We start from the raw sequence: 26518 nt of genomic DNA, 5'->3' as shown, positions 1-26518 counted from the left end.
AATTATATGTGATGTACAATTTTCACGATGAGTTTGGAAATTCAAGCGTTCATTGAAAAATCAATAATTGTTCAACATGAAAAACCCAATTTTCTTGAATTCTCAAGATGAATGAGAAATTGAGTGAACGCTTTCATATGAAATTGAATAATTAAATCTCACGTAAAATCATCAATCTCATGTAAAATTCATCAACTTCTTCCATTTTACCAATTAATTATCGATTGGGCGTGAAGTAGCGAAAAGGAGACGGTATCCTATTCTAAAAAGAACATACACTTAAATTCGATAAATTTGATATCTCGCAAGTCTGTCACGCTTATTCTTCATTGGTTCCAGTCGTCTGAGACGGCAAATTTAATTCATGATTAATTTAATTTTGAGATTTTCAATTATGATTGTTACAATTACAGCGCGCTATAGCGCGCGTTCAGTCAAGTCTGAAGCTCAACAAAATCCAGTACCACCAGAATTAGGTAGACGACAGCACAAAGTATTTCAGGAGATTAGGGAAAAAATCGCCAAACGCACCTCATTTTTCGTTCAATTCTTATTAATAATCAGTGATAACCGCCCAATCTATTCAAGCGATATATTATACTTCAAGTTTTTGCAAAAAATAATGTTCACCATCCACAAATGAATATTCAAGGACATGTACGTATGAAAAAATCGTATAGAAATTTTCTATACGGATATTTTTTATACAAATTATTTCTATACGATTTCTATAGGTTTGATCCTATACGACCCACTGCCACATGTATAGAAACATTTCGTATGGAGTTGCGACATTTCTCTACGTTTCTCTAGCGCGTCTAGACATCTTTCGTATGAAAACAAAAATTTATGTACAGAAATAATTCGTATAAAAAATATGCGAATATCATACGCGGAAATTCTGTAGAATTTCCATACGCAATTTGTATAGAAAAATTCTATACGATTTTTTCATACGTGTGGAGTATCGAGAAATCGCTTTAACTCTGTCATTGGGTCAAAATTACAATCCTACCATTTCTGAATATTACTGAATTGATTTTAAAAAATTAGACACTACTACACGATTGGTCAGTCGATCGATTTCCGTGCAGTGTTCTGGGGGGATGTCTCACAGCTCTATGGGGGAGTAGTGCGTAGCTCGGAATGCACTCATTCTGAAGCTAGACATCAGAAGTCTCTTATCGATGGGCCACGGCGCTTGACAAATCGGTGAGTGTCTTACTGTCTTCAACTTGTGTTCCGAAGAGTGTTGGTGTTATTGAATAATCACCATAATTTTTATCCCTGCCGGTATTCTTAATTGAATTTAACTATTTAGGGCTGCGGCTACGAAAATTAGTGGAAATGATTTCATTGAATAATTTCATTGATGTTCCCTTCACAGTTTAGAATCTACTGCGTGATTCGAATAAATCGCAAACAATTTTTATGCGCTGGATAATAATAACCGGTTTTACTCGATTCAAGGTTTTACTCGATAAGATAAGGCAATTTGGAGGTAAAGATTCTCGGATCTATTATAGTTGAGAGTGGAGAAACTTTTCTTTTGGTTTTACGAGATTATGGTATGACTAATGACGTTCGTGCTAGGGAAATTCGCAACTTGTCTATTCGATTTCATTGCATTTCTGAAAAATCTATGAAATGAAATGAAAACATTTTCTAATTATTTTACTACAAAATAACATTTTTTTTTGTTTTACATTAAATTTTGTAAATTGTTTTGATCGTCATAAAATTGTGAAAAATGAGGAAAAAAATCTCTACACGGAGAAAAGTGAATGGTAGGGGTTACTTTTGTATGGTAGAGGTTACCATAAATTATGGTAAAAGGGTTTCTAAGTCAATCTCAATAGTAATTTTTACTATGTTCAACAGCAAAACGTACTATGTTGTATAGTAATCAATACCATTCGAACATGGTAGGCATTACTATATAATATAACAACGACAACCATTATCATAGGAGAGATTACCACGTGGATGGTAATCAGTGCTATTTGTACATGGTATCCTCTTTTTTCACGTTTTACCATATAATATAGGTCATGTTACCATAGTGCAGGGTAATCTCTCCTATAAACTATGGTAAACTTTACCAAACGGCTTTGGTCTCTTTACCATAATTAATAGTACACTCTACCCTAGTACACTCATAGGCTTCATTCCCATCGAGAGACTTACCATGGCCCATAGTATGTAATACCATACCCTGTAGGAATCATTACCATAGATAGTAATGCTTCCTAAATTTTAGAAATACATACAAGTCGTAAATTTGACACGGGACTCTTTCCCATGGCTCTTCTCTCCGTGTAGATCTTCTAAATGCTGCATAAATCATATGAAAAGAGAACCAAATTAGAAATTCAATTATTCAAGTATATCAGAATGAGTATTAAAATGAATATCAATTGAAAAATACCGCAGCTTATCTGGGCGTTTTTTTTTAAATAGAAATGTTAAACGTAAAATATTCGACGGTAGACTCTCCTGAATTCAGTCCGGGGGGTTCCTTGAGGCAATTTCATGTGAAATGTGAGTAAAGGAGAGACCCGCACTCCGCCAGTTCAAGCGGCATATCACAGAGGAGGGTAAACGATAGATGAGGAGTAGGGGGAGAATTTTGAGAAGTAGGCCTCGAGCGGAGTAGAGTGCAAATTATGAAGTGGGAGAATAAAGGAGAATAATAGAATACGATTTTTACACTTATTCTGATATTCTCAAATTTTCAATGTTTTTAAAATTTTTTTTTTCACGAAAAGAGAAGAAATATAAAGCGGGAATACTTATAAAATTCATTTCGAGGAATTTCTGTAGAAAATATCTCAATAGAAAAACTCGTAAAGAAATACGGAAATCTACCCATTTTAGCCAAAAACTAATAGGATTTTCTGTCAAATTCCTTAGATTGTTCTATGAAATTTTGTCGTGCATGAAAGCTAGTTCGATACTTATATTTCCGGCAAAGAGATGTTCTAAACACCGATGTCGGTGGCCGAGTGGACTAGACGCAAGTCTAGTGTGCGAAAGGTTGTGAGTTCGATTCCCAGTGGAACCGAATTTTTCAACGGAAAGCTTCGGCGAGCGGGAGGTTGCTAATAGAGTAACCGCCTGTACCGGCATGGGTTTCCTGTGGTTTCCCATGCTACTCCTATGTTCTATGCGGTACAGTGTTGAATCCCCAGCCGCATGCATACGGTTGGATAGAGTGCCAAAATAAGACCCAAAAAAACCGTCTAAACATTGATTTAATTAATTTTCCAGGAGCAATGGAATCGTGTTTAGCCCAGAGCTGTGCAGCATCTGTCCAAGGGAGTTCCCCCCTGATCTTCCACCAACTGATCCAGGCACTTTTGGTATCGCAGTGCAGCCTCAGCAGCCCCATCGATTACCCCCCCAACAGAAACGCTGAGATCCTAGAAAATTCCGATCCCTTCGATTTCATCATCGTGGGAGGAGGGACAGCAGGCTCTGCCGTGGCCAGCAGACTCTCCGAGAATCCAAACTGGAGAGTTCTCCTAATCGAAGCTGGAGCATATCCCTCAGCCCTCAGTGACGTTCCAGCAATGCTACTGTTCCTCCAAGGGACCCCAGAGGACTACGCTTACGAGGTAGAATACCAAGAGGGCATGTGTCAAGGAACATCCACCAAAAAATGTAAATGGGGTAAAGGAAGAGTCCTAGGAGGAAGTTCAGTGCTGAATGCTATGCTCCACATTCACGGCAACGACCGGGACTTCGACTCCTGGGCGGCCCTGGGAAATGACGGTTGGAGTTTCAAAGATGTGCTTCCATACTTCAAAAAATCAGAGAGCTACTCCCCAGAGTTCATCGGCAAATTCGGTGACAAGTACGTCGGAAGCAGCGGACAAATCAATATTCGTGATTACAATTACACAGACTCTGGACTTCAAAGCGTTCTTCTAGACGCAGTTCGAGAAAGAGGGATTCCAGTGCTGGATCACTTCAACGGTGAAAGGTACATTGGGTTTGGAAGGGCCCAGGGTACCCTCGACAAGGGTCGCCGTGTCAATGCAGCCAAGGCTTATCTGTCACCGGTGAAAGATCGGAAAAATTTGTTCGTGGCGACGTCCACTCGAGCGGATCGAATACTGATGGAGGGTAATAAGGCTGTTGGCGTTCGTTTAACTTTTCCGGATGATAAATCTGTAGATCTCAAAGCGTCTAAGGAAGTTATTATCTCAGCCGGGGCCATAGCAACTCCGCAGGTACTGATGCTGTCCGGAATTGGGCCGAAGAAACATTTGGATGAACTGGGAATCCCCTGTGTCGCTGATCTCCCAGTGGGGAAGAATCTGCAGGACCATTTGATATGGATGGGCCTTCACTTCGAGTTCTTCAACGAATCGGGTGTTATCAAAACACCTCTGGACTACCTAGACAACGCCTATTTGTATTTGATCCATACTAAAGGGGAATTCATAGCCACCGGGGGCATTGATTTACTAGGATTCGTCAACTTGGAAGACCCGATCTCACACTACCCGAATATCCAGTTCCATCATATTCACATATCCAAGGGGGACGTCATGATGCTCCAAGCAGTGATGAACTCCATAGGATTGTCCGAGGAGCTGCAGGCAGAACTTATGAAATTAACAATCGCTGGTGATAGTCTTATGATGTGCCCTACGCTGCTGAATCCAAGGAGTCGAGGGGAAATTAAACTACGGAGTACTTCGCCGAGTGATACAGTGAAAATTTGGGCTAATTATTTGGACAGCGAAGAGGACAAGGTGGAATTGCTGAAGTCAGTCGAGTTTCTGAAGAGCTTGGAAGTTACTGACGTCATGAAAAAGCACGGCATCAAGTTGAGACATTTCAAGATACCGGGGTGCAAGGAGTTCACAGCTGGTTCTATGGAGTATTGGGAGTGCAACCTGAGGCATACAGCTGCCACTGTCTATCACCCAGTGGGAACAGCGAGGATGGGGCCAGCAGGTGATGCTGCTGCTGTGGTGGATCCTAAACTTAGAGTTCATGGGGTTAAGGGGCTGAGGGTTATCGATGCATCGATAATGCCAACTGTAACCAGTGGCAACACAAATTCCCCAACTTTGATGATTGCTGAGAAAGGCGCGGATATGGTGAAAAAGGAATGGTCCAGCAGGGATGAATTATGAGAAAATGCGATGAAGAAGTTATTCCGGTTTTTTTGTTCCGTGGTTTCCATGTTTTCCGTCATTGTAATCGATACTAAGTTCTTTATGTACTGAGAAATAGGTCATAACAACTACGCTGGCATATGCCTATCGTATCTTAATGCAGTAGAATATTTCACACTTTAGGTAATAAAAATTTTAGTAAAAACCATTGGGTATTTGATTTTTGTGCTCTCTTGATGTATATCGTATGCATTGGTTCTACAAATAATTGCAATGTTATCTCTTTCTAAATTATTGGTTTACATCGAAGAAACGCGGACCGCTAGAAGTAGTTGGTGGTAAGCGACTGGAAGTCGGGCAAAAAAGCATGGCAAAAAAGTGAGATCAATGAGTACGTAAGAAATAAATGAAGCGTGACTACCACTGAACTTCGGGTACTTGCGAACCGGCGAAATGACACAGTGATTTCCCATGAGTGATAATTTTTTTGTTATTGAAGAATTGTTCACCTTCAATTCCGGCTCGTACGTCTGAAGGGAATAAATTGCTGATGAATAATTGATCAATTACAATTCCATGTCATGTGCAGTGAGAGAAATATCATCATAATATTGCCAAACTAATTTCTTGCGCCAAATATGTCATCTGGAATTGTAAGTCAACATATGAGTCATTTGTCAAAATTTGGGCATAATTGTGCTCAGAGAATAAATCGACTTGGCTCGGACCTAATTCTCTGTGTATTTGTCTTACAAACGAATGCCGAGAATCACGAACCTCACCCGATTTTTAACATTAACGAATTCTTTGATGTCGATTATACTTCAACTTAATACCTCACAAGAAATATAGAATGATCCTTTCTTTTCCTGTTGGGCAAAAGTCTATAGTAGAAGTCTGTACAGATTTTCACGACATGACAAAGAGAGTAACAGGCCCGCGTTGTAATTTTCCTTCTAAGAAATGTGCGAAAGGGAACAGTTGCATTTTAGCATCGACCGTAGTCGGATATCGGACATTGTGTTTAGGCATTACTAACAGTGCGATGAGGGTACTACATATGAGATAAGATAACCAAATGGGCACGGCCAGAGAGACGTTCGCTTGTCGTAAATAACTGGTTAAATTCAAACAATAATTTTTCTGGAGTCGTCGCTTTTTGCAATCAACTTTTCGTTCGTGGAGAGTGAATCCAATGGTAAAAGCACTGAGCATTCGCCATCATAAGTTATATCCGGACTTGCTCTTCCTGAATTCATTAAGTACGTAAATAATCATGGAATAATTGAAATTATGTTCGTGTATCCGTGTAATAAAAAATCATTGAGGAAAGTGCGTATTAATGAAGAGTGAGTACTTGGAAAGAGGGCAGCAACAAAGGTACATGTGCCGCTTGAGATACAATCCAAGTGAATAATTACCGCGGAAATATCCGGGCAATGGGTCGTATTGTCACGCCTCAATAAACATTTCGTAGCTGACAATTTATTTCAACCAAACATTCCTCAACAGATCACGCGGAGAGAAAAATTCTGTTGAAAAAACCCGTGATTTTTATGTCATTCAGGAATTTTTATATCATCTTTAGGAGAAAAGTCAATAACTTCGACGAATTTTACTTTTTTTTGTGAGGGTTTTAACTGATGCATTCCAATTTTTAATTAAATCAAAAGTAAAATAATTTGGAATCTTAATAAAAAGAAGACATTTTTTTGTGATTGTTCTAGTTGATAAAAAGGAGATGGCCAAAATGTGTCATGCGCTCATTTTCTTCTCTTTTCTATAATGATAATAAAAAGGAGGCCAATAAGAATATTTTTCATTCTAATTGTTCGATATTCAGTTCGAAAAGTTGTGTAAAAGTTGGTATCAATTATTCAGTGTCGATGGTCCTGATTAATGTGAATTGCACTAGAATGCAGAATTGTACGATATTATCTTACCAATGAGGACGCTGAATCGTTTGATCGATTTATCGTATTGATATCTCCGAATCTAAGGGAGCTACTAAAATTTTTGTTATAACCTTTTTTGTAGAGCCGATTGAGAGCTACAGCCAATGTAATTACGAAAATTTCGCTATCTCCCTTACATTCCGAAATATTCCTCAAAAACTCAACTGGGAGATAAGTCGACTTGAACCGTTTCACCACTTCGCTACTGAATAAGCCTCAGGGGTATTTTTCAAAAGATTGTTATGAAATTTTCGTTCCAGAAAATTGGAAAAATGTCGTGGATACCAAGAGATATCGCCGACCTCTGCGTGACACGTCCAACGATGACGTCGTGTCAGCCCCCAGCGATGATGTTTTTGGCGCTTGTCGTTCAGCTATTCGGATACTCATCAGACAATCATCCTGAGGAGTATCCATTGCTCGATAGTCTCAATGGGAGCCCTTACGAAGCTGCTGAGGGACTCGCAGTCAGTTGGGAATCGAAAAAATTGGCACTGCCTTCTGATAATTTCATTGATGATAATTCTTTGATCGGGAATTTCTACGCGAATGACACAGGGGAGACCTCATACCTATCCGAGTTATTCGATAGAATTGATCAGGATGATATTGTGATCGTTGAAATTGAGGATGAGGGGCTGGAGGAGGTGCAGATTACGGAGACTTCAAAGGGTCCAGAGGGACTCGAAGGGATTCATGAGTTCGGCCGAAGGATCATCGTCGATGCGGGGGAGAATCACGCAGCCAGATCGACTTCTATGAAATACCCTGAATCCGCTGGATTTCCCGCAGATCAGTATGACTTCATAATAATCGGGGCGGGATCCGCTGGATGTGTTGTCGCTAATCGTTTGTCCGAGATTCACGACTGGAAAGTATGTGAACCCATATTATGATTTATGCTCTATTCTCAGCATCAAATTTCGCCCATAAGTCGGTTTATAACTCCCGCTGTGCGTAAAAATTTCCATTTGTTATTCAAGTGTTGAAGGGAGTGTAGGTATAAGAGAATGCTTTATGCACTAAAACATGCCTCGTAAAGGCTTTACGCCATCACGATAAAAAAATTTATGGGTGAGAATGGAGTTCAGAATTTACAGAGCAGCGAAACTCGTTTTTTCAATGCATCTGCAAGTATGGAAATGAGGATCGATGATTTCAGGAATTAACTACGGTTTTCTCAGTGGAAATGGGAAAATTCCTAGAAAAATTGATAAAGTAGCAAGCTTCAATGGGAATACATAAGAAATTCTATAGGGTCACATGAATTTTTACTCTGCTCATGCTGGATTATACGACGTAGAAAGTGATGGAGAATTTGAAGAATTTTCTGGGTTTTTTTGACTCTCAAAAAAATGATAGAGCCTTCTTTCATAAAAAATCAGAAAGGTTTTCCAATTTTTCAAATGGATAAACTCTCAAAAGTTGATAAAGAACTGAAAATCTCCAAAACTTCCAGAAGAGCTCGAGAAGAGCCCGAGAACTTTTGGAAAATTATAGAATTTCATACAAATAAAAATCTGATAATGCACCATTTAAGCAGATTTTCATGCTTCATTTGAGAAATTAATGCAGATTAGGTATCTTCATTCTCTTATTACAAAAATTTTCCGGAGAATTTTTTTTCCGTGTGGAAATGAACCAAAAAAATTCAGTTTTTTTGTCTCCAATTTCCAGATTTTACTATTGGAAGCCGGAATTGACGAGCCAAAAGCCGCCGACGTACCGGCATTCGCGCCAATGATGCAGGGTAGTAACATAGATTGGGGCTATCGTACCCAGCCTGACAAGAAAGCCTGTCGATCTAGAATAGAAGGCCGCTGCGGATGGTCAAGAGGCAAGGTAATCAACTGCATTGTCGACGGTGAATCAAACAACAATTCAATAACTATCCCCACAGGTAATGGGAGGCTCGAGTACCATCAATTACATGATCTACATGCGCGGAAATCGAGACGACTACGATGAATGGGCGAGACTGGGTAATTACGGGTGGGATTACGAGCAGGTGTTACCTTATTTCATTAAATCCGAGAATAACAAGGATCCAGAGGTAAATGGGCCAATTTCTTAAAAATGTCTTTGGAGATAATGTCCCAATAGAAAAAAATTTATAGAAAGATGAAATTGTACTAATGCACCCACTCGGCCTTATAGTTTTCTTTCTACAAAAAATACATTCATCCCTCATGAATGCATGAATGGATGATGCATTGTATATTCTTTTTGTTGTAATGTTTAAATTATTGAAATTATCAAAATTCATTGGCCAATTTAAAATTGCAGAAGTTGTTAGAATATCGGAGGTATAGCTATAGAAATAGTTTTAGTTTTTCTATATTCACAACTATACCTGCAAATATTTCTAGCTTACTGCTGTATTTATCCACCGATGCAGTCGGACGCTTGAAGACTCGAGTCCTTTTAGACTCGTGTACAATGACTTCTTTCTGCTCCCGCAGGAGTTCATTGAGTTGTTTCAGTTTATTCGTCACTCATAAATTTTTCTTTATCCTCTGACAAAGGTCTCTTCACAATGGAATTTTTGTTTGTACTGCGCCCACTGACATTTTGTTACCTGAATTTTGATTTACTTTCTTTGATGTAGAATAAACAAGCCCTGAAGGACATTTACTTAATTATACTAAGACGGTCGACAACAACTACTATGTAATTTATACAATTCTAGGTATAAATTAAATAGTTATACATAACTACATAACTATTTATAACTATAGGTATCTATATAACAACTGTAGTTATGACTACAGTAGTACCTACGAATAGAGTTAAATTACAGCCGAACAAATCGGTGACAGAAAACGTCACATGGATTTTTTTTTAAAGCAAAATTTCAATGAGAAATTTTCTGTTAAAAAAAGGAAGTGAATCGTCAAAGTAATAAATAACATGAGGTACTCATAACTTACAGATTGTCGAAAAAAATCCCCATTATCACGGCACGAAAGGCTACCAAACCGTCGAGAGATTCGAGCAAAAGGATGAGAATGTGGAAATAATCTTGAACGCATGGGAAGAGCTGGGCTACAAGCGAACTGACGTGACAGCAGGACACCAGCTCGGAATAATGGAGATTCAAACAACCAGCCGTGAAGGTTTACGCGAGAGCACAAACGGCGCCTTCATAAGGCCAATCAGACATAAACGAAAGAACCTCACGATAATGACCCAAGCCCACGTGATAAGAATCATAATTGATCCAGCAACGAGCCTCGCACTGGGAGTGGAGTACCTCAGCACAAGATCGGACTTTGTAAAAGTGGCTTTTGCAACTAAGGAAGTTATCCTGTCGGCAGGAGCCCTGAATTCTCCGAAAATTCTCATGCTGTCGGGAATCGGTCCTAAAGAAGATTTGGAGCGTTTGGGAATAACCGTCATTTACGACTCAGCTGTGGGCTACAATCTCCAGGATCACACGACAACCGATGGCGTTGTGATTCAGCTTGACAACAAGACGAGTCACTCCGCTGAGTATCCCGAGATGGTCAGGGATCTCTACAACTTCAGGGACACCCATAGCGGACCTCTTGCAGCAACAGGTCCCATAACAGCTGGTGTTTTCGTGCAGACACCTTACGAAGACTCGAGAGAGAGACCCGATATCCAGTATCACTTTGACGCAACTAGTGTCAAAGACTTCTACACGGATCCTGCTGCTTATCCTCAGATGAATCTCTTGCCACTGTCTTACTACGATGGCGTAGTCATCAGACCTACTCTGCTGACTCCAAACAGCCGAGGCGTCGTCAAGCTCAACGACACCGACCCCATCTGGGGGGATCCCCTGATCTACGCCAACACCTTCAGCGCGTATCCCGATCTGAGCAGAATGGTTGCTGCTATACAAATGGCAATGCAATTGTTCAACACCAAAAGCTTCATCGAGAATGGCTACAGGCTTCGTTCCGATCCACTCCCAGCCTGTGCACATATCTCCTTCGGAGCCCCCATCTACTGGCAGTGCGTTCTTATGGAGTACACCACGACGATATTCCATCCTGTTGGAACGTGCAAGATGGGCCCCAGAGACGATCGCTTCGCCGTTGTAGACCCCGAGCTGAGGGTCTATGGGGTTGCCGGTCTCAGAGTTGTTGACGCTTCAATAATGCCGGTTATTGTTAGGGGCAATACCAACGCCCCGACCATTATGATAGCGGAGAAAGCTAGTGATATGATCAAGAGACATTGGTTGAGACAGTAGAGCCCTATTATTCTGAAATTGGTGAAAACACACGGAGAGAAATGTTCAGCTAAAATTACGGAACTCACACTTCGCTTACCGATTACGGAATCGACTCAGAAAATTGGAGTGACGGTATCGTAATTTTTCACAGGACATTCAGGTAAAAATTATGGAACGCTCTGGAAAAATTCCGGGATTTTAGGCCAAAATTACGTGACATTTCCGTAAAATTTCCCCCAATGACATTTCGCTACGGAATTATGGAAGAGATACGTAATTTTTATTGAATATTTCTCTCCGTGCAGTATCTTGAGTGCTGGTGGGTTAATGGGCCCTTGTGTACGCCGAGAGATTGGAATATTTGGAATGAATAAATATAGTTGAGACCAACGAATTGCCGAAATTTTAACACGTTCAGGCTTGGGAAACGACTGAAATGTTATTGATTGTTTAGTTGTAATTCTAGGGAGAGTGACGTTGACTTCGATTTAGTTGGGAAAAACAGTGAAATTGTAATTTCAGTGACAATTCCAAGGAATTCAAAATTTTGTGGCAACAGAAAGAGGAGATTTCCCGGGTTCCCAAGTCTCCAAAAGAATTGTGAAGTTTGAAATTTTACTGATATTTCAAATTTTTGAGCAGCAGGAAGACGAGAATTCTCTAAATTACTTGAATTTCAATCAAAACATGAATACGCATTACCAAATCACGTTGAATTTTCAATTGATTCAAAGAATCAAGAATCTAATCATCTGAGTTTCCATAATTTTCATTAATTTTCTAAGAATAATAGAATTAAAATTAACACGATAGAAATTTCCAAAAAGTGTACCGAAAATTATCAGCAAAATTATATAATTCTCTATGTAACTAAAAATACCAGACTTGTAGAAATAAAAAAAAAATAACACTGTGTTCTTAATAAGAAAATTGAATACCTAATTTTCGTTTCGTGATGGGGCAGGGCTCGAAAAACGATCGTTTTACCGTCACGGTCTCTGAATCGAGGGTTCATGGTGTTGTGGGACTTGAATTTGACTTCTCAATTATATCCGTCATGGTTAGGGGTAACACTAATGCGCCCATAATTAATTACAATACCAGAGAAAGCTGGGGATATGATCAAAAACCATTCAAATCCTATCATTATCAACTCAGTGAAAGCAGTTATTGGAGTGCTGATGGTTAATGTGCCTTAACTATTATAATTGTAAAGTTAGATGTTTGGGGGAGAGGAATAAAAAACATTCACCGCTAGTATTTAACAAGAAAATTAAATACTCAATTTTCGGTAAGGAGTGTAACACGTGGATTAATCATCCTATTGTAAGATGGGCCCAAAAGACGGCGGGGATCTTCAATTCAGACTTCGTTGTCTTCCGGTAGTTGGAGATGTTAATGCTCTAATTATACTCATCGTTCAAAAGTTAACGTTTGTATTCAACAAGCAAACCGAATACTCAAGTTTTGTTTTAAAGTGAAAAATGGTGCGAAGGTCATCGCAGATGTGCAGATAAAAATAATTACACGAAGAATTGATGTACACTTTGAAGATTCGCGAAGCAACATTGTGTTTGAGGCATCTTTGTTTGAAATCATAAACGAAAAAATTATGAAATCTAGCGAATTCGATGAAAAATTCTATTGGATTTCTATTAAAATTCTATTAGTTTTTGGCAGATTCTATTAGAGTGTTCCGCAATTTTATTGGACTTTTTTCCAATAAAAAATATTTTATATAAAAAAATCAGGACAATTGCATCTTTCTATTCAATTTTTTCTATCTATTGAGACATTTTCTGTAGGAATTCTTCGACATGAATTTTCTCAGTTCTTTCCTCTCTATTTTTCTTCTCGTTTGTTAAAAAAAAAGTAAAACATAAATATTTAATTTTAACAGAGACATATGTACAGAAAAAATCTCAATAAGAACAAGTTGAAGATAAAAAGCGAATTCTATAGATTTGTCTGTAGAATATTTTCCATTGAACATTTCTATTGAAAAAACAAACACCAATAAATTGCGGAATTTTTCTAATATTCATTTGTACCTGTTGGCAAATTGTTTTTTCCGAATACAATAGTATTCACCTCCAACCTCGAGTGATTATGGCATTGGATAGGAAAGCATTCAGAGGTAGGAAGAATGTAACGCCTGCCAATCATGAATAATATAGAACAGTCAATGTACGAGATTGAGAAACTTGTGATTAATGATGTGTAAATTGCTCGTAACCTGGTACCCAAGGGTCGAATATTGCAGGATTTAGGGTCGTACATATCATTATCATCAACGAAGCGACACCATAAGAATGTGAAACTGACATCATGATTACTTGAAATGGCAGCATCATGCGAGCTTGACGAAATCGAGACGTCTTACGTGAATATTCAACCTGAGGAACATTCCGAGTTGCTAATTGCAGTTTTGTAATTATGAACTTTTGAACTATTATTATAGTCTTCACTTATTGTTTTTTTTTATTCACATGTCAACGAGCCTGTCTATTCGATGGTGAGCGATGAAATATTTTTTTTGTGAGTTTCTCCAGAGTTTGTCTTTCTGAGAAAGGGAAATGCCTTTAAGTGCAGAAGATTACAAAAGATGTATGAAGAGAAATCCAAATGTGGTAAAAAAAATATAGAGTTAACGTCATAAAAGCCCTATGAGATAGGGAGAGCCGAATTTGGTCGAGGCAAACAAGTACCCAAATTTCCACACAAGACTTCCACGCCCAGAGAACTGACGTATTTCAATGAATTATAACTCTTCGTTCAACATTTTTCAATTAATTTCGGTAATATTTTCGGCGAAAATTGATAAACTCATATTTCTTTCAATGAATTTTTCAATTATGTGCAGTGAATAATTCATTTATTCCGAAAGATGCCGAAAATCAAATGGACGATTTATTTGACGTGAAGAATTATTACGCGTTAATGAATTCGATTTAGGGACAAAAGAATTATGAAATTCAAGATTTAGCTGACAATTCCGTGAAATTCCACTATTTTTAACAACAGGGAGGCAAACGTTCTCCAAATTAAATTTTAAATGAAAACGTAAATATTCAACTAAATTACTAAATTTTTAATTTATTGAAAACTCCGGAATATATTCACCGAAACTTTCTTGAGTTCTATCAATTTTCATGGAATAATTGGAATGAAATTTACAGCGTCCAGAGATTTTTCTATGAAATTTTGAATTATCCATGAAGAAATTCCGCGAAATTTTAGTGAAGTTGTGTGTATGTTCATTTCGACCCATTCATTCACCACTTTGTGATTGAAATTTCCTGGACAGTTGACTAATAATTTCCAAGCGAGTGACATTGAATCCGATTTAAGGAAAAAAAAGAATTATGAAATTTCTGATTTCGTTGAAATTCAATGAAATTCCAATATTGTTAGCGGCATGAATATTCAATATCAAATTACGCTAAATTTTCAATTAATTGAAAATTCAGGAATCCATTCACAAGTATTTTTCTGATTCCCATTAATTTTCATAGCATAATTGCACCAAAATTAATTTATTTCTGAATTCTCAATTCCGAAATTCCTCGAAATTTCAGTGGAACTGTAATGTAATGAAAATTCCCAAGAACGCTACTGGAAATTCCCGGCAAACTTTCTTACAACTTCCACATAACAAACCGAAGTAATTGCCATTCATATCAACCCATTCATTAACCACTTTATGTTTGCGTTGCGTATACAATCGTAAATTCATTTCTATGCAAAATACTTTCCGCCTCCAATTCCCGCATTTTTTCCAAAACCTCACGTGAAAATAGAATAGAATTCAGTGGTAATTAATAAATTTGTCTCTCCACATACTGCTATTGGCCAGAAACTGCCAAAAACAGGGTCACCGAGAATTGACGAAATTATCGGTGACTTTCACCGATAGATTGTGGAATAGAAATCGCCCAAATGCCATTTTTTATCAGCAAAATGGATTTCAGTCCTGTACCAGATAACGCAGATGATATTGTTCCACGATACAATTAGAAATGAGGAAATGGCAGACGATGGCCTATTGCATCAATCGGTGCTGATAAACAGTTTATGTGTGGAGGGACTAGTTACTGAGAACGTGAGTTCCTGCATGCCAGAACTATTGGCGCAACCCCATCGAGTTATCCCTGGCTCGCTCATGCGACACACCGGTCTCCAGGCTCTTTTGAACACAAATGTGGTAGGAGAGGAGGAGTTGCATGTTAGGTTTATACGTTCAACGTAAATGCTCCAACTCCCAGTCTTTCGCTTTCTCTCCGGCCTTCTCATCGCTCATTCGATTCACTGTAGAATACGAAGACCACGTGCTTCCTCGATCTCCATTAAATAACAAATTTTGGCGCATGTAAGTGATGGTCATCCTACGGAATTGTTCGCTCTAATCGCACGGCATTTCGAGAGGAGAATAACGTCTTCGTTAACTGTGTCAAGTGTTTCAATTAAAAATTCGACAATTCAATTGTAATTTCGGCATTTTGTGGTGGCTCGTTATGTGATTGTTGTTGTAGATATGTGTATTAAAATTTCAACTGTGGATTAATCGATGTTTTCTGACACTTGTCCACGTGTGCCCAATTTCAACGAGATAGGCTCGTTTATTGCGTAATTCCTCTTCGGGAGACTTGAGAGATTCATTCAGAGAAACACCTGCAGGAGAAATGTCAAATATTACGGTTGTCAACATACAGTCTGCGGTGGGTTTTTATACTGCTTGAATTCTCAATAATTTCCTCGGGTTTTTGAATGGGAATGGAGAGAAAAATCAACGAAAAAATTTAGAAATGCGAGGATTGCGGGAAAGTTTCGGGGGAACAACTGAAAATTTTGTCAATTTTTTTTCATTGAATAAATATGAAGTCAGTAATGAAGCGATGAAACGGTTCACTACTGAGTTTTGGAGGGATATCGGGGATCTAGGGGAGATAACGAGGTTTTCGTGAATAGCAAAATCGCTAGAAAAAAAAGGTTTTAACAAAAATTTCGATATTTCCCTTAGATTCCGAGCTATTCATTGACAACTGGGGGGTAGTCAAAATCGACTCAAAACATTTTATTACCGCGACTGAAATTTATTAATCGTCTAGAGAAAATTTTGACAATTCCGGCAATCTTCTTGAATTTTCAATCCAGTGAAAATTAATTCAATGTGATGTTCAATTTTCACAATGAGTTTGAGAATTCGAAATATTATTGAAGCATCAATGAACGTCAAACATGGAAAACCCTATTCTCTTGAGACTCCAGGCTGACTAAGAGATTCCATAAACATTTTGATCTGTAACTAAATTAAAATTTCCGACATTGAGAATTCAAAAGCCTCTATTGTTTAAATTGAAAAAAATCCAGTCCTTGAGATAATAAAGATGTCAGATTTTCTCGGTAACAGCAGATATTCAGGGATTGGGTTGCGGTAATTGATAACGACAACATCAAAAGAAATTATTCGTCCCATCAAGGCGCATTCACTCCATTAAACCCTGCCCTATATTCACGGTTAATTATGGATTTAATTGAGAAATCATGAAAGTCAAATTCCTTCACTTGGGAAATTCGGAATTTGAGGTTTTTTCAAATGTCATCTGTGATCAAGGGAATGCGAACATTCGTCGAGTCACCTTCCACCGGATAATTTACGACGCATTAAAATACTATTTTTGCTTTTATTTTTTTAAAGATTTTTTGTTTTAAAAATTTTTTCAATCGTTTTAATTCCGAAATTCAATTATCTTTAAATCTTCTTGGCTGTCTTTCGTGGAATTAGAGTGAGTGTCTCATCAAACATGACTAGTCCCGGCTAAATTATCAACTCGAATGTATCGACTTCCCAAAAAGGATCAATCCACAATTGCCAAAAGGAACCCGTGAAAAAGCCGAATCACGTTTCCTCATTTCGAAATCATATCTCCCCAAAAAACCCGTAGAATGGACTTTGCAACTTGAATTTTACATAACTCACAGTAGTTTATGTCATCGCAATCAAATTTCTCCATTTTTCAGGAGACAATCCAGCGAGAAACCATGGAATAAAAAAAAACGAATTAGGTTTTGGGCGGACTGAAACAAACCTCAACCACAAGCGTCCCTCATAAATTAGAAAGATTGAAAAAACATCTGAATAACGAAGAGTCATCACCTCCCAATCCACTTGTTTCTCACACGAAAGGAAAAATTCTTTATGTTGTACCTGTACCGCAGGCGAAAGAGAAAATATTGCGATCATGTGTTGCAGCACTATTCCTCGGAATTTGGTTAGAGATGTGAACTAAATGTGCATGACAATTGCCCGGAGAATTAGAAACAAATAAAAAATAATGGCAATATTCGTCGGAACGATAGCCGCTGCTGCGAAGACAGGAGCTCTGCTTTTAGTCGGAAAATTGGCTGTTCTCCCAATTTTAATCGCCGCTATAGCCTACTTCAATTACGACCTGATGGACCCGGAGAACCACCCCCACGTGACGAAAAATCTGCTACAGCAGTACGACTTCATCGTAATCGGTGGTGGAAGCGCTGGGAGTGTCATGGCTAATAGATTAACAGAGATCCCCGAGTGGAATGTTCTATTGATTGAGGCTGGGGGTCATGAAACTGAAATAACAGATGTCCCTATACTCTCGCTTTACCTTCATAAAAGTAAAATTGACTGGAAATACCGCACGCAACCGCAAAAATCAGCGTGCCAAGCTATGGTCGATCAGCGATGCTGCTGGACCCGTGGGAAGGTAATGATTATTATCTAATGTCGGTGAATATTTTTATTTTTATGAATTGAGAGTTTTTGTGTTGAAACGGCCGCAGGGCCCAATAAACGCGGCTTTCATTTCGTCATTATCTCAATTCATTAGAAAATTGGGCTTTGCGGGAATTTTTTCACTGCTCGATATGAAAATTGAGTGAAAAATGTTGGACACGTATTTTTGCATTTTCAAAATGAATATAATGTGCGTATTTCATTATTTCGGTCAATGAAAAATTCCACACGTCAAATCTACTGTGATGGAATTTAATTAATGACTAATATTCATCATTGAGTTACAAGTTTACCTAGTCCCTACGCTTAATGTAATGGAAATGGGTGTGTCAATGCCGGCCTCATCATTTTGATTACGAGTGAAAGTTCACGATTTGGACTATTGCCAAAAATGCCCGTTATAACCGGTTCCGAGGGATCCTCAAACCTTGTACGGGCGGTCCCTTTCAGCGCATTAATATGATATCTAATGGTTTAATTCAATTAGGACCGGCTACATCGTTAGAAAATTCAAGGGAAAAACCTTGAAATTTTGGAAATGATTAATTAACATGATGTCTATCCTTCGTCATTGTCGTTATTTGTTAGTGAATGAATTAATTTTTGGAACACCCGATAATAGCACCATAATTTCTCCACAATAATGGGTTGTTTTCTGGTAGTTTCGTCGTGTAGAAAAAAATCTGTCAGATTTTTCTGTAACATTTGGCACATTTTTTTAATGCAGAAAAGTCGATTTATTTCTGAGTATAATTGCAATTATTCATTCATTTTATCTATTTTATTTATGTCATTGATTTCATTGATTTATTTATTTATTAATTCCCGGGTAAATGAGAAATTCCATACACGATTTGATCTCAAATTGAATTTAAATTCATATGCAACTCGTACCTAAATTTTTTAAAATTTCTATCAGTGTAATGCTGATGGTTAATAGTTCACTGATAGAATTCAGTAGCGTAGTGGTAAACCGGTGTAAGTCGATTTTGACTATTGGCCAGTTTTCAATAAATATCTTGGAATCTAAGGGAAATAGCAAAATTGTTGTAATTTCCTTTTTTGTAGCTCTCAATTTGCTCTATAAAAAGGTTATGATATCAATTTTGCTATTTCCCTTAGATTGTGAGATATTCATTGGAAACTGGGCAATAGTCAAAAATCGACTTATAGCGGTTTACCAATTCACTACTGAGTTATACTGTCAAAGATTCAATACTAATCAATTGAATAGCTTGACCATCTACACTATTGGAAAATTATTATCTCATTTCAAGGGAAATTATTAGAAATGATTAATGTCTATCTCCGTTATTGACAAATGAGTTGATTTGTAGAAAAAAATGTGTCAGATTTTTCAGAAAAAATTGCCTCTCTTTTTGACCGCACAAACGCTTGTGAAGATTTGTGCAATTCATTAATTTCATCTATTTTATTCATGTAATTAATTTCGTTGATTGATTTATTCATTAATTCCAAGGTAAATGAGAAATTCCATACACGATTTGATCTCAAATTGAATTTAAATTTCCAACGTTAAAAATTTACATGCAACTGTTACCTCAATTTCAAAAAATTTCTATCAGTGTAAAGTTGATAGTCAATAGTTCGCTGGTGAAATTATGATCGCAACGGTGTGCGGCTCATTAATGATGCGATTGGGGTAATACAGTCGAAAGTACACGGATGTGTGTGAGGACTGGTATAACGGGTTTGGAATCTGTAATAATCCGTGCAAATGTTATGAAATATTGGGTGTTAAAAAAAATACGTGATTTCAATAGTAGTATAAACATTTTACATTATAATATTTTCGAATTCCTCCGAAACTTTCCCCAATGTTTTATGTAACAACTTGGCCTCGATCAATGTCAATATAACAAGTGCAGAGAGGAATCTGTGGAAAAAATGGAAAATCAACTGTGATGATGATTTTTCCAATGTCGACAGGTACTCGGTGGCTCAAGTGTTCTCAATACTATGCTGTACATCAGGGGTAATCGCCGGGATTTCGATCAGTGGGAGAGCTTTGGCAATCCCGGCTGGAGTTTCGATGACGTACTACCGTATTTCAAGAAATCCGAGGATCAACGGAACCCGTATCTTGCACGAGACAAGCGCTATCACAATACAGGTGAGACGAATTAGGCTTGCATGACCCTTTTTTTGCAATGTCTGCCTGAAGAGGTCACTTTTCAAGGGGAATTTGAAATTTCTGCTCAATTATTCCACACGGAGAGAAATTGTTGATAAAAATTATCCTAGCGTTCTGTAAAATTCATCGTTTTCCCATTTCTATCCCGAAATTTAGTAAAAATTAATATATGATGATGACATTTTATTCTACGTTAGAGAAATTTTATCCTGATAAAAATAAAAATTACTGTACCGGTAGGGTAAAATTTATTATGCGTCAGGATAAAATTTCTCTAACGTAGAATAAAATTTGATCATCATACATTAATTTTTACTAAATTTCGGGATAGAAATGAGGAAACGATGACTCGTGATTTTTATAGAGCGGTAGGATAATTTTTATCAAAAATTTCTCTCCGTGCATGAAAATTCACAGAAATCAGGAAAATTCAGGTAAATGCATTTTTGAATGTTCAATTAATTAAAAATGCGGCGTAATTTGGTACGAAATATTCAGGTTTTCATTGAAAGATCAAGTGAGGGAATTTTTGGCTTCTTGCTGCTCGAAAATGGAGAATTTCATTGAATTTCCAATTAATTGAAAATTCAATGTACTTTAACGTAGTTTTTAGGTCTGAACATTCATGTATTTATTGAAAATTCATGTAAGGAAATTGTCGTCTTCCTGCGGTTAAAAAATGTGGAATTTCGAAATTGAAAGTTCAAAATTTAATGGAGAAATCAATAGAAACTGTAAATTTCAGTTCAATTACTCCACAACAATTAACAGAATTGAAAAAAATCGAGAAAAATATATGTGAATATTTGTGAATTTCCAATTAATTGAAAATTCAAGTTTTTTCCAAGTCTGGAAATTCTTGTTTTCATTCTGCTGAAAAATGTTGAATTTAACTCAAGTTCTACATTAGTGAAATCTGAAATTTCATAATTTTTATCCCCCTAAATTGAATTCAACGTCTCTCTCCTCAACTTACTATACAACGGTCCATGAAATTCTTTTTTTAACAATGTAGTTTTCATCATGCTTCCGACTGATAATATTATTGCCATAGTACTTGACCCACATCGAACCCTTCTATTCAACTCTCAGTTGACCCTTCCGAACAATGCGGTTCTATCTGGGATACAACTGACTCCCTTGGCTCGAGCGGAAAGATCACACGAAAGCTGTTTGATTTTCCATTATTTCTCAACACAAAAAATGAATATCTAATCTCTCCCCTCCGATTTTCACTTTCCTTAATTTAATTCACGAAGAAAATTTCACGCAAGAACAACTCTCTACACAGGCTTCCGAAAAAAAGTGTCGATGGCTATCACTTGGCTATTGTCTGAGAATCTCATAACCCGATAATGTCATTGGATTTTACTGAAACTTGAATTTCATATCCGGCCGGCGACATTGATATTCAAGTGGTTGCGTGTCCCGAAACAACCCAGTCAGATGGAACTTGGCGGGGATAAGCATAATGGCATTACAATCATTATGAAACCCGAGCCAGCTCGCGTACATATTGAGCTCTGTTATCTATCCCAGAAACAATGTCAGAATTTCTGTTCACAGATTGAAATCCCATGGTCGAGATTTTAATCGGAGGTTCATAAACCGTGAAAATACTTTCAAACCATCGATAACTCCTCCGAAGGATATTCAAGTAGGGGAAAGTGGGGTAAAATGGACAGTCTTTAATTGTCAATATCTCCAGATTGAATGACTCGATTTAGAGGAATTCGATCGCACGAAAATGGAAAATGAAATCGAGAAATTCCATTTCAATATTGTCAATTCAATTTAATTCATCAAATCTTTTTATCAATTCTCTTTATTTATTCATAATTTTTTTATTAATGGAAAATTGATTGTTCATGGATTATTCATGAAAAAGAATAATCCATGAAAGATCGTTATCTTCGAAAATTATAATTTTACACATTTTTGGTAATGAATCTTCTTCGATGAGTAGACTTTCTAATTTTCTCATATTTTTTAGACGTTTTCCAACGGTTTTAATGGAATGTCTGTTGTTCAACAAATATTGAAAAGATATTTGAGGATAAAAAATCACCAAAGTACTTTCATATGTACAGTAAAATTTGAATTCATGAATTTTCCTAAAAAAAAATAAACTTCCTAATTCTTCCATTTCTGAAATGAATGAATAGAGCGGCTCTTCACCAAACATTGAGAATAGTTTCACCAAAAAATTGTAAGGAAAATAGATTGATCATGGACTATTCGCAAAAAATCGTTATCTTCGGAAATTATAATTTTCCAGATTATTTAGATGTTTTTCCACCGTTTCCAAACATTCCACATTTAAAAAATCACAACAAAACAAATATTTCTACTCAACGAAAAGTAATTTTCAGTAAGGAGAATTGATTGTTTAAAATTCATTCATAAAAGAAGCTCGTATTCTCAAAGAATTCTAATTTTCCACTCATTTATGAATATTCCCAAAAAAAGTAAACATCCTAATTCTTCTTGATTTCTGGAATATTTCCCACCAAATAAAACAGAAAAACCAATTCAGTAGCGAAGTGGTAAAAGGAGATAAGTAAATTTTGACTATTGACCAGTTTTCAATCAATATCTCGGAATCTGAGGGAGATGTCAAAATTTGCGTTATAACCTTTTCTGTAGATCCGATTGAGAGCTACAACAAATGTAATTACAAAAATTTCGCTATCTCCCTTAGATTCCGAGATATTGGTTGAAAACTGGTCAATAGTCAAAATTGACTTATCTCCTTTTACCACTTCGCTACTGAATTAATCCCTTGAACGTCCAAGCGATAAATGATTGCAATATCTCGCTCGACTGTAGCAAACCCCCTCCCTTCGAGCAAACATTATCAATAATTTCACCGAAAGATGAATACCAACGTGCTTTCACATCCAAAAATAAAATAACAATCGATCAACTACATCACCTTAAAAAACCATGTTTCCAGGTGGTTACTTGACCATTCAGGACTCCCCTTACAACACCCCCCTAGGCCCGGCATTCCTGCAAGCGGGGGAAGAAATGGGTTACGACATCGTGGACGTAAACGGTGAGCAGCAGACTGGTTTTGCTCTCTGGCAGTACACAATGCGTCGAGGTACTCGTTGCAGTGCAGCGAAAGCCTTCATCCGGCCAATAAAACTGCGACCAAATTTCCACCTATCCCTCTGGTCCCACGTCACCCGCCTGCTGATAGATCCCACAACAAAGCGAACATACGGCGTTGAATTCATCAGAAATGGCCGTCGAGAGATAGTCTACGCCTCGAAAGAGGTGATTCTCTCAGCAGGAGCCATCAACTCACCCCAGCTGCTGATGCTCTCCGGAATTGGTGATGCCAGGCACCTGCAACAGGTTGGCATCAGGCCCATTCACCATTCACCAGGTGTTGGCCAAAATCTCCAGGATCACATAGCCGTTGGTGGTGTAGCTTTCCTCATTGATTATCCAATAAGCATAGTGATGAATCGCCTTGTCAATGTCAATTCCGCCCTTCGATACGCAATCACCGAGGACGGACCACTCACTTCCAGCGTTGGCCTCGAGGCTGTTGCTTTTATCTCCACCAAATATGCTAATCAAACTGATGACTGGCCCGACATTGAATTCATGTTAACATCATCGTCTACATGCTCGGACGGAGGCACTCAGGTGAAGAATGCCCACGGCCTCTCAGATGAATTCTACAACGAAGTATTCGGAGAGATCAATAATCGTGATGTGTTTGGGATTTTTCCGATGATGCTGAGACCCCAGTCACGGGGATTCGTCAAACTGCGGACGAAGAATCCTCTGGAGTATCCTCTGCTCTATCATAATTATCTCACCCATAAGGCTGATGTGGATGTCCTCAGGGAAGGGGTCAAGGCTGCTGTGGCATTCGGCCAGACAGCCACCATGAAACGATTCGGTGCGAGATTTCACAGCAAACCACCGCCCAATTGCAAGCATCTGCCACTTTTTACTGATGAGTATTGGAATTGCTTCATCAGGCAGTATACGATGACTATTTATCACATGAGTGGCACCACTAAAATGGGCCCACCCACGGATCCAATGGCTGTTGTCGATCCAGAGTTGAGGGTTTATGGGGTTGGTGGACTCAGGGTTATTGATGCATCGATTATGCCGACTATCACTAATGGCAATATTAATGCACCTGTCATCATGATTGCGGAGAAGGGAGCGGATTTGGTCAAGGCACAGTGGTTGAGGAGGTGGAAACGAGATAATGGTACCATAAACCCAAGGTGATTTTGGTTTATAGATACATTTCAGTAGCGAAGTGGTAAAACGGTTCAAGTCGACTCATCTACCCGTTGAGTTTTTGAGGAACATTTCCGAATCTGAGGGAGATAGCGAAATTTTCATAATTACATTTGTTGTAGCTCTCAATCGGCTCTACAAAAAAAGTTATAACGAAAATTTTGCCATCTCCCTTAGATTCCGGGATATTCATTGAAAACTGGTCAATAGTCAAAATTGACTTGTACCGTTTTACCACTTCGCTACTGATTTGAAGGGAATGAGATGAGAAATCGCAGCGCATGTATGGAGGGATTGCATTGGAAATTTCGTTGGTGTTTTCTTGACAAATTTTGGTGGAAATTTGGTACATTTAAGCGGATGAATTTGGGTACAAAAGAAATTTCATGAGAAATCCAAACTCATTACTTTTTTTTTAATGCATAATTTTACATTCCATTTTTTTATAGAAAGAAAAAACCAATGGATTTTTTAATTAAATTTTGAGATATTTTTCTAAATTCTTTTAATTTAGAAAAAATCTAAACTCATTACTTTCTCTCAATGCATAATTTTCAGAAATTTTCAGAAATTCTTTCTGAAATTCATAACATTTAAGCGAATGAAGTTGTATAGAAAAAAAATTTCCATAGAAATCTCAACTCATTAATTTTATTCAATACCTAATTTTCTATTAAATTTTTTATAAAAACAAAACAGACAAAAAAAAAGCGACTGGAATTTTTCATTGGAATTCTTTCATCCGTGAAGAAATTTCATCGTGACATGATTCCGAAAGTGCCAATGGACTTCATGAGGCATTACCTAAACGCTTATAAATTAATTTCTAGATATTGTTCTATGTCAGAGATATAATCCAGTTTAAACTGAATGGGTCTATTTATTGAGGTTTGATCAATAAAATAAACTCTCGACAAGAGATAATTATAATTTCGGATATTCATTAAAAATCATCAAAGCGGAAACAGACGAAATTCATTAATTTAAAAGAGAAGGGAATAGATAAGAATTCACTGCATTCCGTGACAATACATTAGAGAAATTATAGAATCGATTAATATCGGCCAGGTTGACTTGAGATGAAGTTAAAGTGGAATAGAAATTGGTCGAAGGAAATAAAATCGATTAATATTTAAGGGACAAATTTCTAACGGCGATATGTTATTTAATACTTTCATGAAATGAAGGACGAAATGAGTACAAAATGTAAGTAGTTTAGTGTGTGAAGGGGATAGATTGAATAATCGCTCCGATTTGTAAAAAATGACAGAGTCAACAAAGCGTAGCGCAATTGCTCAATGAAACCAAGTGGATAGGTAAGCAAATGATTTTTCTTTATTCATCTGGTGGAACTAATTCTCTCGGTGTGGTCCTACACTTGCCACATACCCACAATACCAACGACGATATTTCTCAATGATTTGATGACACTGATACTCACGTATGTATCGGTTGACGATATTTTATCGTGAATTTGTTCACTGATTGTGACAGTTGACCATAACTATTGCACAATGTTCTGTTGTAAATAGGTGGAAAATAGTGTGTTAATAAAAGCAAGGTGAAAGATGAATGGAGGCGTTTTATTTATCCTTTTCAAATGAAAATAGGCCGTGACTATTCGCACCATTGGGTGAATCACTCCCGTACACTCCATACACTCCACGCATGCGTGAAGTTTGTGTGTTCACGCAGCCGAATTTTCATACTGCTGTGTATTTCACGCAGTTGAAGTTTCATACTACTGTGTGTTTCACGCAGTTGTATTTTTATACACCTGTGTGTTTCACGCAGTTGAAGTTTTATACACCTGTGTGTTTCACGCAGTTGGAGTTTTATACTACAGTGTGTTTCACGCAGTTGTATTTTTATCTACAACTCGGGCCTTCAATTGAAAACCCGAGTTGAAGACCCGAGTTTGTAGCAAAGATGGCAGACAAGATATGAATGTTTTTTTGGGCTCAAACGAAAGAGCGGGTCGAGAAATGGCGTGCTAGGACCTCTAAAGATGGTTTTGAACCA

At 37.6% G+C, this 26518-nt stretch overlaps 2 protein-coding genes across 3 annotated transcripts in view; one reads left to right on the top strand and one right to left on the bottom strand.

Moving 5' to 3' along the window:
• LOC107038346 (flotillin-2) overlaps window positions 1–26518 on the bottom strand; it is a 112746-nt gene that overhangs the window by 36688 nt on the left and 49540 nt on the right. The gene's annotated exons all lie outside the window — the stretch shown is intronic.
• Window positions 1145–5340, top strand: LOC107038337 (glucose dehydrogenase [FAD, quinone]). Its single transcript, XM_015257380.1, has 2 exons — window positions 1145–1212; window positions 3271–5340. Exon 2 carries the CDS (start codon window positions 3276–3278, stop codon window positions 5148–5150), a length of 1875 nt encoding a protein of 624 aa, XP_015112866.1. The 5' UTR covers window positions 1145–1212; window positions 3271–3275; the 3' UTR covers window positions 5151–5340.

This window comes from Diachasma alloeum, unplaced genomic scaffold, assembly GCF_001412515.2.
Source record: "Diachasma alloeum isolate Michigan unplaced genomic scaffold, Dall2.0 Dall_scaffold_00280, whole genome shotgun sequence".
Classification (NCBI taxonomy): domain Eukaryota; kingdom Metazoa; phylum Arthropoda; class Insecta; order Hymenoptera; family Braconidae; genus Diachasma; species Diachasma alloeum.
This window is presented reverse-complemented; position numbering and strand designations above follow the sequence as displayed.